General features: G+C 34.9%; 1 protein-coding gene and 2 long non-coding RNA genes across 7 annotated transcripts in view; 2 read left to right on the top strand and 1 right to left on the bottom strand.

The window, feature by feature from the left end:
* The window catches only part of LOC141376752 (uncharacterized), a 30690-nt gene extending 26859 nt beyond the window's left edge, over positions 1 to 3831 (bottom strand). For all 3 annotated transcript variants that reach the window (XR_015503853.2, XR_015503852.2, XR_015503851.2), the window contains exons 1-3: positions 3030 to 3831; positions 2333 to 2525; positions 1965 to 2190 (exon numbers count right to left, since the gene is read on the bottom strand). This is a non-coding gene — a long non-coding RNA (uncharacterized LOC141376752). The remainder of the gene's footprint in view (positions 1 to 1964; positions 2191 to 2332; positions 2526 to 3029) is intronic.
* Positions 11 to 1209, top strand: rltgr (RAMP-like triterpene glycoside receptor). Its single transcript, NM_001194988.1, has one exon. It carries the CDS (start codon positions 757 to 759, stop codon positions 1048 to 1050), a length of 294 nt encoding a protein of 97 aa, NP_001181917.1. The 5' UTR covers positions 11 to 756; the 3' UTR covers positions 1051 to 1209.
* Positions 3832 to 13390: 9559 nt separating the features above from the next.
* Positions 13391 to 14676, top strand: LOC103911899 (uncharacterized). Of its 3 annotated transcripts, XR_015503850.1 has the most exons (6): positions 13391 to 13508; positions 13652 to 13708; positions 13852 to 13958; positions 14093 to 14148; positions 14286 to 14357; positions 14450 to 14676. It is a non-coding gene; the product is annotated as an uncharacterized LOC103911899 (long non-coding RNA). The 3 variants fall into 3 exon arrangements; XR_015503849.1 differs by lacking the exon at positions 13391 to 13508 and having other exon boundaries at positions 13589 to 13708; XR_015503848.1 differs by lacking the exons at positions 13391 to 13508; positions 13652 to 13708 and having other exon boundaries at positions 13820 to 13958.
* The last annotated feature ends 633 nt before the right edge of the window (positions 14677 to 15309 follow it).

The raw sequence follows: 15309 nt of genomic DNA, 5'->3' as shown, positions 1-15309 counted from the left end.
TATTGTGCAGCCCTAGTTTAAACAATTATGTAGCAACAGTGTGTGAATATACAAAGCCTCTAATGGAAAACAAAATACTATATTTTTTATAATCAAACTTCATAAAAACAGTCTACAGAAACACTTTGATCGACATTCCCACGTGCCCATTGGTGACGATCTCTTCCTCATTAGCATAGACAGCCCTGAGTGAGTAGCAGCCATCCTCCTCTTGAGTTTTACGATGCACAAATGAACACTATAATCTCCACAGACAACCTCTTTCTGAGCCACTTCTTTTGATATTTTCAGTTTTTAACTGATAACCTGGTTTGAATCTGCCACTATGCTGACGCACAGGCATTTGTGGCTCCGCCTTCTTTTAAATAAAGGTGTGGGAGCACAATCTCATTCGAATTCAATGCGACAGTCACCAAAACAGCACAATTTGGATCAAAGCCTAAAAGAGGCAGTTTCAAAGAGTATAATTAATTTGTGCGGTATTTTGAGCTGAAACTTTACACAGTACTCTAGGGACACCGGAGACTTATATTACATTAATATTAAAAGAAGCATAATAGGTCTCCTTTAAAACACTAAGTAATATTCCATTGTGCTACGTGAAACATACTTTTTTCCCCAGACAATTACATTAGTAAGCTTTGGTATTAGGTTGTATTTAAAGTGGTTTGTTTTGTTTTTTTTGTGTTGGTTTTCTTTCAGTATTTCCATTTAAGTACAGACCGTTTTAACAGATGAAACCCTTTCAGAGTTTTTATGTATCTGGACATTATAGATATGGTTGAGACTTGTTTATTTAGTAGTTTTGCTATATTTTCTAAGATATTTCCAGGATTGCTACTAATATTTTCCCCACATCATGCATTTTGTATTTGGGGAAACATGAGAGCATTGTTAAAATACACATGGACACATTTTTTTGTTAAATATGAAGATGCCTTAAAGGTGACAGTATTAAAGTTTGTGAAGCACTTAGAACTTATTTTTATACCTGAATTCCAACTCTGTTTGTATGAACTTTGTTTTTCGATCACAGACTGTTTGAAATAATTTATTGTCAGTGATTGGCAAGGGAACTTGAGGGTGAACTGGACGGCATCGTCAGGACAAAAATAAGCTGAGAGCTTCATAGTGCTACAGAGTGGTGAAGAGTTGTGAAAATGTGATTATGGTAAATCAACTAACCATCAATAAATCAAATTTACTTGTAAAGACATGTCTGTTTTTTTCTTGCCATTTCTGACACAGGTCATGAAACCCTAAAACATATTAGCTTAGCACAGGGTTTTTCAAAGTCTAAGACAGTGGTCCTCCCTTTTGACACAACTTATCCATTGGCGCCCCCCTCCTCCCAAACACGCACGCACACACACACACACACACAAAAAATTCTGGAGGTTTTCCTGCTACCTCATCATGCTTGGTTTCAAGGTGTCGCCGAAGTTTAGCGGGTCTCATGCTGTCATTAGCCAAAATATTTTGACAAACCACACATAAAGGTCGTGGTTCATCAGCTGGTTCTGTCCACGTAAATCCTAAACTCAAAAACTGATCATCATAACGTCATCTTTTGGGTTTAAGCCCTGAACTTGAAGGCTTTGAATCGGGGGGTCTCAGAAATCGATCCATTGAATTAGCAGGCATATACCTGTATTGGCGGGCTTGCCAAACAGAAGCGAATTCACAGCTATGGCCTTCTGGGTAAAAAAGGTTTTCTTATTTTTGACTTATTATTTTTTTTAGCTTTGTTTAATTAAAACGTTTAAATATAACAAAAAATACATATAATAATTAAACTTAATAATTATATTTTTATTATATAATATTTTTCCCGCGCCTCCCCTGACATGCTCTGGCGCCCCCCAGGGGAAACGCGCCTCACACTTTGAAAACCCCTGGCTTAGCAGATATTATCATTAATGTGATAAGTCATTAACAATTATGTATTTAAAATATACACTCACCAGCCACTTTATTAGGTACACCTGTCCAACTGCTTGTTAACGCCAATTTCTAATCAGCCAATATGGCAGCAACTCAATGCATTTAGGCATGTAGACATGTCACATGGTCAAGATGATCTGCTGCAGTTCAAACCGAGCATCAGAATGGGAAAGGTGATTTAATTGACTTTGAACGTGGAATGGTTGTTGTTGCCAGACCGGCTGGTCAAAATATTTCAAAATAATTCTGCGGGCACAAAAGCCTGGTTAATGCCAGAGAACAGACAAAAATGGCCAGACTGGGTCGAGTTGATAGAAAGGCAAAAGTAGCTCAAATAATTCTTGACACCATTGGTACCAATTAAGCATGTGTCAACGCCACAGCCTACCTGAGAAGAGTTGTTGACCATGTCCATCCCTTTATGACCACAGTGTTCCCATCTTCTGATGGCTACTTTCAGCTGGATAACGTGCCATGTCAAAAATGCACAAATCATCTCAGACTGGTTTCTTGAACATGACGATGAGTTGACTGTACTCAAATGGCCTCCACAGTCACCAGATCTCAATCCAATAGAGCACCTTTGGGATGAGAACCCACAATATTACTACATAATCTGAGATTCGCATCATGGATGTTCAGCCGAAAAATCTGCAGCAACTGTGTGAAACTATCATGTCATTATAAAGCAAAGTCTCTGAGGAATATTTCCAGTGCTTCTTGAATCTATGCCATGAAGGATTAAGGCAGTTCTAAGGGCAAAAGGGGTTTAACCTGATACTAATAAGGTGTACCTAATAAAGTGGCCAGTAAGTGTATGTGCAGTTATAGAGTACAGGAATGTCTATCATAAATGGTCATAAAAACAAATCCTATTAATGTTTTTACTAGCATCAGTCATAATAACAACAAATTGAAGGAAATTTAAAAAAATATATATTTTTTATTTTTATTTGACTCTTAAACTGTTTACACACATACAGGCAACCATCAACGCTTCATGTTCAACTTTTACGTATTTTTCTGTAAATAACGCTAAAACTACTATTTTAGAGGGTAGACTAATTTACATACAGTACGCTTACCTGTCCAACAGCAACAAGGCCAACTCAGGATTTTCTTCGTCACTGTTTTCACTGTGTTAGCGCAGAGCTTTGTCGATTTTTCAGATGTCAGACCATTATGGTTTCGTCAGATGTAGTTACTGATTGTCTTTTGGCTTACTTGTAAATAGTGTTAATAAGTGTTACTAATTGCTACTTTTAAAGCACTTCATGAAACTTCAAAATCTTTACGTATTATTTGTTTGAATCGTTTGGTTTCAGAGCGCGCATCAAATATGATCACGTGATTTTAAACAAGGCTTCCTTAAGTTAGCCTGTTGTTAATTAATAAAATTGCAACTTTGGAGTTTATATTTTATTAAATGGCATAAAAGCGTGTTGTTTTAATCCATAATAACATACCTCAAGTTATTATTATTTAAATAGCGTTACCATGGATCTTTTGGAATTCTCTGTTGGACGGTTGGAATGTTTGAAAGTTCTCTCCTTGACATCCAACCACAACGGTGAGTTACACGGTCACGCCAGGCCGATAAATTAACGCAGTAAATTGAATTAAGAAATGATTAATTAATCGTATGAATGTCGCAAACAAATATTAAAGCGCTGAGAGAATTGAGAAAACATCGTACGGGTCCCTCCTAAAGGATTCTACTTTTTATGTTGAGTCACCTCGGTGACATCACTGGGCTCTACAGGAAAAGTCAGTCACTACACACTCGATCAACTCGCATGATTAATTCATAATCTCAATGTAACCTATTGAATAAGCACCTATTCGACATTTTGCATGTCCTTCTAACCATTTCTGATATATTGTTCTGTTTGTTGTGCATCTATGCTGCTGTTTGAGTCTCTTCAGTGACAACAGGCAGAAATGTTGCTACATACAGAGTAATTACGAAGGTAAATTCAGTTATCCGTATTCATCCTGCATAAATGAAATGTAACATATGTATTGTGCATATATTTAATAATCAGGTTTCACTAAATAGTCTCTAATACTTATTTTGTCTGTTTGTGGTGCATCTATGATGCTGTTTGAGTATCTTCAATGACATCGGGCAAGAAAGGTAATCTGAATGTTACATAAATTCTGCATCTTTCTGATTGTCATGGTGCATGTCTTTCTAAACAAACTAATATGTTTATTCTCTGTTTGTTGTTGTGCATCTGTGCCACTGTTTGAGTCACTTCAATTGACTGCAGGCAGGAAAGGTCAGTAGCTGCACACTTAGAAATGAACACAGTAAATTCAATAACACACATTATTATTATGCCATAATCTGGATGATTATTTCCTTCTGAACAATCTCTACATTTACTGTATCTTCTCTGTTTGTTACTGCACATCTGGTAACGAGCAAGAAAGGTCAGTCACGACACACCAATAAATCAATAAGGTAAATTCAATAACCCACACTATTACTACATAATCTGAGTGTTATAAATACATTTAGCATATTTTAATTGACATTGTGCGTGTCTTTTTTTCTGTTTGTTGCTGTACATCTGTGATGATGCTGTTTGAGTCTCTTCAGTGACAACAAGCAAAAAAACTGGGCAACGATAAATGAACAGAGTAAATTTAAACACACATTATTCCACCATAATCTGAGTGTTACAAATACATTCAGCTTCTTTAATTGTCATTGTGCACCTCCTTCTGAAAAATCTCCAATATTTCTCTTCTCTGTTTCTTAATGTGCATCTGTGCTGCTTTTTGAGTCACCTCAATGACAACGAGTTGGGAAAGTCAGTCACTGCACACCAATAAAGTATTAGGTAAATTCAATAACTCACATTATTAACTCATAATCTCAATGTAACATAATAAATATGGACCTATTGAATCAACATTTTGCATGTCCTTCTGAACATTTCTAATATATTGTTCTGTTTGTTGTGCATCTGTGCTGCTGTTTGAGTCTCTTCTGTGACAACAGGTAGAAATGTCGCTACACACCAATTAATTATGAAGGTAAATTCAGTAATCCATATTTATGCTACATAAATAAATGTAGCATATGTATTCTGTATCTATTTAATAATCAGGTTTCACTAAATAGTCTCTAATACTTATTTTGTCTGTTTGTGGTGCATCTATGATGCTGTTTGAGTATCTTCAATGACAACGGGCAAGAAAGGTAATCTGAATCTTACACATAAATTCTGCATCTTTCTGATTGTCATGGTGCATGTCTTTCTAAACAAACTAATATGTTTATTCTCTGTTTGTTGTTGTGCATCTGTGCCACTGTTTGAGTCACTTCAATTGACAGCAGGCAGGAAAGGTCAGTAGCTGCACACTTATAAATGAACACAGTAAATTCAATAACACACATTATTATTATTATGCCATAATCTGGATGATTATTTCCTTCTGAACAATCTCTACATTTACTGTATCTTCTCTGTTTGTTACTGCACATCTGGTAACGAGCAAGAATGTTCAGTCAAGACACACCAATAAATGAATAAGGTAAATTCAATAACCCACACTATTACTACATAATCTGAGTGTTATAAATACATTTAGCATCTTTTTAATTGACATTGTGCGTGTCTTTTTTCTGTTTGTTGCTGTGCATCTGTGATGACGCTGTTTGAGTCTCTTCAGTGACAACAAGCAGAAAACTGGACAACAATAAATGAACAGGGTAAACTTAAACACACATTATTCCACCATAAGAGTGTTACAAATACATTCAGCTTCTTTAATTGTCATTGTGCACGTCCTTCTGAACAATCTCCAATGTGTATCTTCTCCTTTTCTTAATGTGCATCTGTGCTGCTTTTTGAGTCACCTCTATGACAACGAGCTGGAAAAGTCAGTCACTGCACACCGATAAAGTATTAGGTAAATTCAATAACTCACATTATTAACTCATAATCTCAATGTAACATAATAAATATGCACCTATTGAATCAACATTTTGCATGTCCTTCTGAACATTTCTAATATATTGTTCTGTTTGTTGTGCATCTGTGCTGCTGTTTGAGTCTCTTCTGTGACAAGAGGCAGAAATGTCACTACGCACCAATTAATTATGAAGGTAAATTGAGTTACCCATATTTATGCTACATAAATAAATATAACATATGTATTCTGCATCTATTTAATAATCAGGTTTCACTGTAGTCTCTAATACTTATTTTGTCTGATTGTGGTGCATCTATGATGCTGTTTGAGTATCTTCAATGACAACGGGCAAGAAAGGTAATCTGAATGTTACATAAATTCTGCATCTTTCTGATTGTCATGGTGCATGTCTTTCTAAACAAACTAATATGTTTATTCTCTGTTTGTTGTGCATCTGTGCCACTGTTTGAGTCACTTCAATTGACAGCAGGCAGGAAAGGTCAGTAGCTGCACACTTATAAATGAACACAGTAAATTCAATAACACACATTATTATTATTATGCCATAATCTGGATGATTATTTCCTTCTGAACAATCTCTACATTTACTGTATCTTCTCTGTTTGTTTCTGCACATCTGGTAACGAGCAAGAATGTTCAGTCACGACACACCAATAAATCAATAAGGTAAATTCAATAACCCACACTATTACTACATATTCTGAGTGTTATTAATACATTTAGCATCTTTTTAATTGACATTGTCCGTGTCTTTTTTCTGTTTGTTGCTGTGCATCTGTGATGATGCTGTTTGAGTCTCTTCAGTGACAACAAGCAAAAAAACTGGGCAGCGATAAATGAACACGGTAAATTTAAACACACATTATTCCACCATAATCTGAGTGTTACAAATACATTCAGCTTCTTTAATTGTCATTGTGCACGTCCTTCTGAACAATCTCCAATGTGTATCTTCTCCTTTTCTTAATGTGCATCTGTGCTGCTTTTTGAGTCACCTCAATGACAACGAGCTGGGAAAGTCAGTCACTGCTCACCGATAAAGTATTAGGTAAATTCAATAACTCACATTATTAACTCATAATCTCAATGTAACATAATAAATATGCACCTATTGAATCAACATTTTGCATGTCCTTCTGAACATTTCTAATATATTGTTCTGTTTGTTGTGCATCTGTGCTGCTGTTTGAGTCTCTTCTGTGACAACAGGCAGAAATGTCGCTACACACCAATTAATTACAAAGGTAAATTCAGTTATTCATATTTATGCTACATAAATAAATATAACATATGTATTCTGCATCTATTTAATAATCAGGTTTCACTGTAGTCTCTAATACTTATTTTGTCTGTTTGTGGTGCATCTATGATGCTGTTTGAGTATCTTCAATGACAACGGGCAAGAAAGGTAATCTGAATGTTACATAAATTCTGCATCTTTCTGATTGTCATGGTGCATGTCTTTCTAAACAAACTAATACGTTTATTCTCTGTTTGTTGTGCATTTGTGCCACTGTTTGAGTCACTTCAATTGACAGCAGGCAGGAAAGGTCAGTAGCTGCACACTTATAAATGAACACAGTAAATTCAATAACACACATTATTATTATTATTATATAATCTGAATGATTAATTCCTTCTGAACAATCTCTACCATTTATCTTCTCTGTTACTGCACATCTGGTAACGGGCAAGAAAGGTCAGTCACGACACACCAATAAATGAATAAGGTAAATTCAATAACCCACACTATTACTACATAATCTGAGTGTTATAAATACATTTAGCATCTTTTTAAGTGGCATTGTGCGTGTCTTTTTTCTGTTTGTTGCTGTGCATCTGTGATGATGCTGTTTGAGTCTCTTCATTGACAACAAGCAGAAATGCCCATACACAAATTAATTACAAAGGTAAATTCAGTTACCAATATTTATGCTACATGAATTAAATGTTACATATACATTCTGCATCTATTTATTAATCAGGTTTCACTGTAGTCTCTAATACCTATTTTGTCTGTTTGTGGTGCATCTATGATGCTGTTTGAGTATCTTCAATGACATCGGGCAAGAAAGGTAATCTGAATGTTACATAAATTCTGCATCTTTCTGATTGTCTTGGTGCATGTCTTTCTAAACAAACTAATATGTTTATTTTCTGTTTGTTGTGCATCTGTGCCACTGTTTGAGTCACTTCAATTGACAGCAGGCAGGAAAGGTCAGTAGCTGCACACTTATAAATGAACACAGTAAATTCAATAACACACATTATTATTATTATGCCATAATCTGGATGATTATTTCCTTCTGAACAATCTCTACATTTATTGTATCTTCTCTGTTTGTTACTGCACATCTGGTAACGAGCAAGAATGTTCAGTCACGACACACAAATAAATCAATAAGGTAAATTCAATAACCCACACTATTACTACATAATCTGAGTGTTATAAATACATTTAGCATATTTTTAATTGACATTGTGCGTGTCTTTTTTCTGTTTGTTGCTGTGCATCTGTGATGATGCTGTTTGAGTCTCTTCAGTGACAACAAGCAGAAAACTGGACACCGATAAATGAACAGGGTAAACTTAAACACACATTATTCCACCATAAGAGTGTTACAAATACATTCAGCTTCTTTAATTGTCATTGTGCACGTCCTTCTGAACAATCTCCAATGTGTATCTTCTCCTTTTCTTAATGTGCATCTGTGCTGCTTTTTGAGTCACCTCAATGACAACGAGCTGGGAAAGTCAGTCACTGCTCACCGATAAAGTATTAGGTAAATTCAATAACTCACATTATTAATTCATAATCCTAATGTAACATAATAAATATGCACCTATTAAATCAACATTTTGCATGTCCTTCTGAACATTTCTAATATATTGTTCTGTTTGTTGTGCATCTGTGCTGCTGTTTGAGTCTCTTCTGTGACAAGAGGCAGAAATGTCCCTACGCACCAATTAATTATGAAGGTAAATTCAGTTACCCATATTTATGCTACATAAATAAATATAACATATGTATTCTGCATCTATTTAATAATCAGGTTTCACTGTAGTCTCTAATACTTATTTTGTCTGTTTGTGGTGCATCTATGATGCTGTTTGAGTATCTTCAATGACAACGGGCAAGAAAGGTAATCTGAATGTTACATAAATTCTGCATCTTTCTGATTGTCATGGTGCATGTCTTTCTAAACAAACTAATATGTTTATTCTCTGTTTGTTGTGCATCTGTGCCACTGTTTGAGTCACTTCAATTGACAACAGGCAGGAAAGAAAGGTCAGTAGCTGCACACTTAGAAATGAATACAGTAAATTCAATAACACTCATTATTATTATTATTATAATTATTATTATTATTATTATATAATCTGAATGATTATTTCCTTCTGAACAATCTCTACCATTTATCTTCTCTGTTTGTTACTGCACATCTGGTAACGAGCAAGAATGTTCAGTCACGACACACCAATAAATCAATAAGGTAAATTCAATAACCCACACTATTACTACATAATCTGAATGTTATAAATACATTTAGCATCTTTTTAATTGACATTGTGCGTGTCTTTTTTCTGTTTGTTGCTGTGCATCTGTGATGATGCTGTTTGAGTCTCTTCAGTGACAACAAGCAGAAAACTGGACAACAATAAATGAACAGGGTAAATTTAAACACACATTATTACACCATAAGAGTGTTACAAATACATTCAGCTTCTTTAATTGTCATTGTGCACGTCCTTCTGAACAATCTCCTATATTAATCTTCTCCTTTTCTTAATGTGCATCTGTGCTGCTTTTTGAGTCACCTCATTGGCAACAAGCAGGAAAAGTCAGTCACTGCACACCGATAAAGTATTAGGTAAATTCAATAACTCACATTATTAACTCATAATCTCAATGTAACATAATAAATATGCACCTATTGAATCAACATTTTGCATGTCCTTCTGAACATTTCTAATATATTGTTCTGTTTGTTGTGCATCTGTGCTGCTGTTTGAGTCTCTTCTGTGACAAGAGGCAGAAATGTCACTACGCACCAATTAATTATGAAGGTAAATTCAGTTACCCATATTTATGCTACATAAATAAATATAACATATGTATTCTGCATCTATTTAATAATCAGGTTTCACTGTAGTCTCTAATACTTATTTTGTCTGTTTGTGGTGCATCTATGATGCTGTTTGAGTATCTTCAATGACAACGGGCAAGAAAGGTAATCTGAATGTTACATAAATTCTGCATCTTTCTGATTGTCATGGTGCATGTCTTTCTAAACAAACTAATATGTTTATTCTCTGTTTGTTGTGCATCTGTGCCACTGTTTGAGTCACTTCAATTGACAGCAGGCAGGAAAGGTCAGTAGCTGCACACTTATAAATGAACACAGTAAATTCAATAACACACATTATTATTATGCCATAATCTGGATGATTATTTCCTTCTGAACAATCTCTACATTTACTGTATCTTCTCTGTTTGTTACTGCACATCTGGTAACGAGCAAGAATGTTCAGTCACGACACACAAATAAATCAATAAGGTAAATTCAATAACCCACACTATTACTACATAATCTGAGTGTTATAAATACATTTAGCATATTTTTAATTGACATTGTGCGTGTCTTTTTTCTGTTTGTTGCTGTGCATCTGTGATGATGCTGTTTGAGTCTCTTCAGTGACAACAAGCAGAAAACTGGACACCGATAAATGAACAAGGTAAACTTAAACACACATTATTCCACCATAAGAGTGTTACAAATACATTCAGCTTCTTTAATTGTCATTGTGCACGTCCTTCTGAACAATCTCCAATGTGTATCTTCTCCTTTTCTTAATGTGCATCTGTGCTGCTTTTTGAGTCACCTCAATGACAACGAGTTGGAAAAGTCAGTCACTGCACACCGATAAAGTATTAGGTAAATTCAATAACTCACATTATTAACTCATAATCTCAATGTAACATAATAAATATGCACCTATTGAATCAACATTTTGCATGTCCTTCTGAACATTTCTAATATATTGTTCTGTTTGTTGTGCATCTGTGCTGCTGTTTGAGTCTCTTCTGTGACAACAGGCAGAAATGTCGCTACGCACCAATTAATTACGAAGGTAAATTCAGTTATCCGTATTCATCCTGCATAAATGAAATGTAACATATGTATTGTGCATCTATTTATTAATCAGGCTTCACTGAATAGTCTCTAATACTTATTTTGTTTGTTTGTGGTGCATCTATGATGCTGCTTGAGTATCTTTAATGACATCGGGCAAGAAAGGTAATCTGAATCTTACACATAAATTTTGCATCTTTCTGATTGTCATGGTGCATGTCTTTCTAAACAAACTATTATGTTTATTCTCTGTTTGTTGTTGTGCATCTGTGATGGTGCTGTTTGAGTCTCTTCAGTGACAACAAGCAGAAAACTGGACAACAATAAATGAACACGGTAAATTTAAACACACATTATTCCACCATAAGAGTGTTACAAATACATTCAGCTTCTTTAATTGTCATTGTGCACGTCCTTCTGAACAATCTCCAATGTGTATCTTCTCCTTTTCTTAATGTGCATCTGTGCTGCTTTTTGAGTCACCTCAATGACAACGAGCTGGGAAAGTCAGTCACTGCACACCGATAAAGTATTAGGTAAATCCATTTACTCACATTATTAACTCATAATCTCAATGTAACATAATAAATATGGACCTATTGAATCAACATTTTGCATGTCCTGAACATTTCTAATATATTGTTCTGTTTGTTGTGCATCTGTGCTGCTGTTTGAGTCTCTTCTGTGACAACAGGTAGAAATGTCGCTACACACCAATTAATTATGAAGGTAAATTCAGTTACCCATATTTATGCTACATAAATAAATATAACATATGTATTGTGCATCTATTTAATAATCAGGTTTCACTAAATAGTCTCTAATACTTATTTTGTCTGTTTGTGGTGCATCTATGATGCTGTTTGAGTATCTTCAATGACAACGGGCAAGAAAGGTAATCTGAATGTTACACATAAATTCTGCATCTTTCTGATTGTCATGGTGCATGTCTTTCTAAACAAACTAATATGTTTATTCTCTGTTTGTTGTTGTGCATCTGTGCCACTGTTTGAGTCACTTCAATTGACTGCAGGCAGGAAAGGTCAGTAGCTGCACACTTATAAATGAACACAGTAAATTCAATAACACACATTATTATTATTATGCCATAATCTGGATGATTATTTCCTTCTGAACAATCTCTACATTTACTGTATCTTCTCTGTTTGTTACTGCACATCTGGTAACGAGCAAGAATGTTCAGTCACGACACACCAATAAATGAATAAGGTAAATTCAATAACCCACACTATTACTACATAATCTGAGTGTTATAAATACATTTAGCATCTTTTTAATTGACATTGTGCGTGTCTTTTTTCTGTTTGTTGCTGTGCATCTGTGATGATGCTGTTTGAGTCTCTTCAGTGACAACAAGCAGAAAACTGGACAACGATAAATGAACAGGGTAAACTTAAACACACATTATTACACCATAAGAGTGTTACAAATACATTCAGCTTCTTTAATTGTCATTGTGCACGTCCTTCTGAACAATTTCCTATATTAATCTTCTCCTTTTCTTAATGTGCATCTGTGCTGCTTTTTGAGTCACCTCATTGGCAACAAGCAGGAAAAGTCAGTCACTGCACACCGATAAAGTATTAGGTAAATTCAATAACTCACATTATTAACTCATAATCTCAATGTTACATAATAAATATGCACCTATTAAATCAACATTTTGCATGTCCTTCTGAACATTTCTAATATATTGTTCTGTTTGTTGTGCATCTGTGCTGCTGTTTGAGTCTCTTCTGTGACAACTGGCAGAAATGTCACTACACAAATTAATTACGAAGGTAAATTCAGTAATCCATATTTATGCTACATAAATAAATGTAGCATATGTATTCTGCATCTATTTATTAATCAGGTTTCACTGTAGTCTCTAATACTTATTTTGTCTGTTTGTGGTGCATCTATGATGCTGTTTGAGTATCTTTAATGACATCGGGCAAGAAAGGTAATCTGAATCTTACACATAAATTCTGCATCTTTCTGATTGTCATGGTGCATGTCTTTCTAAACAAACTAATATGTTTATTCTCTGTTTGTTGTTGTGCATCTGTGCCACTGTTTGAGTCACTTCAATTGACTGCAGGCAGGAAAGGTCAGTAGCTGCACACTTAGAAATGAACACAGTAAATTCAATAACACACATTATTATTATTATTATTATTATATAATCTGAATGATTATTTCCTTCTGAACAATCTCTACCATTTATCTTCTCTGTTTGTTTCTGCACATCTGGTAACGAGCAAGAAAGGTCAGTCACAACACACCAATAAATGAATAAGGTAAATTCAATAACCCACACTATTACTACATAATCTGAATGTTATAAATACATTTAGCATATTTTTAATTGACATTGTGCGTGTCTTTTTTCTGTTTGTTGCTGTACATCTGTGATGATGCTGTTTGAGTCTCTTCAGTGACAACAAGCAGAAAACTGGACAACAATAAATGAACAGGGTAAACTTAAACACACATTATTACACCATAAGAGTGTTACAAATACATTCAGCTTCTTTAATTGTCATTGTGCACCTCCTTCTGAATAATTTCCTATATTAATCTTCTCCTTTTCTTAATGTGCATCTGTGCTGCTTTTTGAGTCACCTCAATGACAACGAGCTGGGAAAGTCAGTCACTGCACACCGATAAAGTATTAGGTAAATTCAATAACTCACATTATTAATTCATAATCCTAATGTAACATAATAAATATGCACCTATTGAATTAACATTTTGCATGTCCTTGTGAACATTTCTAATATATTGTTCTGTTTGTTGTGCATCTGTGCTGCTGTTTGAGTCTCTTCTGTGACAAGAGGCAGTAATGTCGCTACACACCAATTAATTAGTCACCTCAATGACAACGAGCTGGAAAAGTCAGTCACTGCACACCGATAAACTACCAAGGTAAATTTAGATCCCACATAATCTGATTGTTAAACTTCATTTTAATTCTCATCCTGTGTGTGTGTGTGTTTGTGTGTGTCCTTCTAATCAATCGCTAATATCCGTTTCTTGTTGTGCATCTGTCCTGCTGTTAGAGTCACCTCACTGGCATCGGGCAAGAAAGGTCAACGCAGACTGATAAATTAATAAGGTAAATTCACCACAAATTCAATTACTGCATAATCTGAGTGTTACAAATTTGTTTAGCATCTATTAAACGGTCATTGTGCAAATCCTTGTAATCAATTGATAATATGTATCTTCTCTGTTTCTTGTTGTGCATCAAAGGCTTCTGTTTAGGTCTCTTCAAATGACAACAGCTAAGGAAGCCTAGTCACTGCTTACAGATAATTGAATATGGTAAATAATAATTCATTAGGTTTTAATTAAGATGGTTTTGAAATATTACTTTAATCATGGATTTTTTTGTGGCCAACTCTGCTTCATTCCAGCTCTCCAACAGCTGACGGAGTTTTAAAGCCCAAGCATCGGCCAGTTAAATATGACTGCATCACTGGCAAACTACAGTGCTCTTTTGACCAGCCTTCAGCCAGTCCAGCTCCAAAACTTTGACTGCTGTTTTTGTCACATAGAATGGGCCGTTCCAACGAAATCTGCCCCGTCACAAGTGCCACAACTTCTTATTCATTTGAAAAACAAATAAAGCACTAGTTTCTGATTACTGTTTTTGTGTCATTTAATTTCTGTAGAAATTAAAATGACCCAAAAAAGAACCAAAATGACCTCACAACAGAATTTGCCCCTTGCTCTTTACGGTAAATATCTATTTTTTTGTTATCAATCTAGTCCATTGATTCTTGACACCATTTTACAACAAAAATTATGGTTCCACTTTCCTTTTTTTTTTGGAAATAGAGTGATTTTACTACTCTCCAGAGTTCAACAGTTGAGTCTTACCGTGTTTAAATCTTTTTAGCCAAGCTGGATGGAGGCACTTTTAGCTTAGCTTAGCATAGATAATTGAATCAGATTAGACCATTAGCATCTGGCACAAACATAACCAATGAGTTTTCCCATTTAAATCTTGACTCTTCTGTACTTACATTGTATACTAAGACTGATAAAAAAAATGGAAAAGTTGCTATTTTCTTGGCAGATATGTCTAAACAAAGCTATACTCTCATTCTGGCCTAATAATCAAGGAACTTTGCTGCAGTTCAATGGCGGCAGCAGGCACAATGATATTACACAGCACCTGAAAATCGTGCTACAATCGAGACATTTCTGAAAGATGATTCTGAATTATTTTGAGGCACTACATAATTTTAATGCGACTGCTACAATCGTGAGA

Source organism: Danio rerio, chromosome 12 (genome assembly GCF_052040795.2).
Source record: "Danio rerio strain M-AB ecotype USA chromosome 12, GRCz13ab, whole genome shotgun sequence".
NCBI classification, from domain to species: Eukaryota; Metazoa; Chordata; class Actinopteri; order Cypriniformes; family Danionidae; genus Danio; species Danio rerio.
Note: the sequence above shows the minus strand (reverse complement) of the source record. Positions and strands in the feature narration are given on the sequence as shown.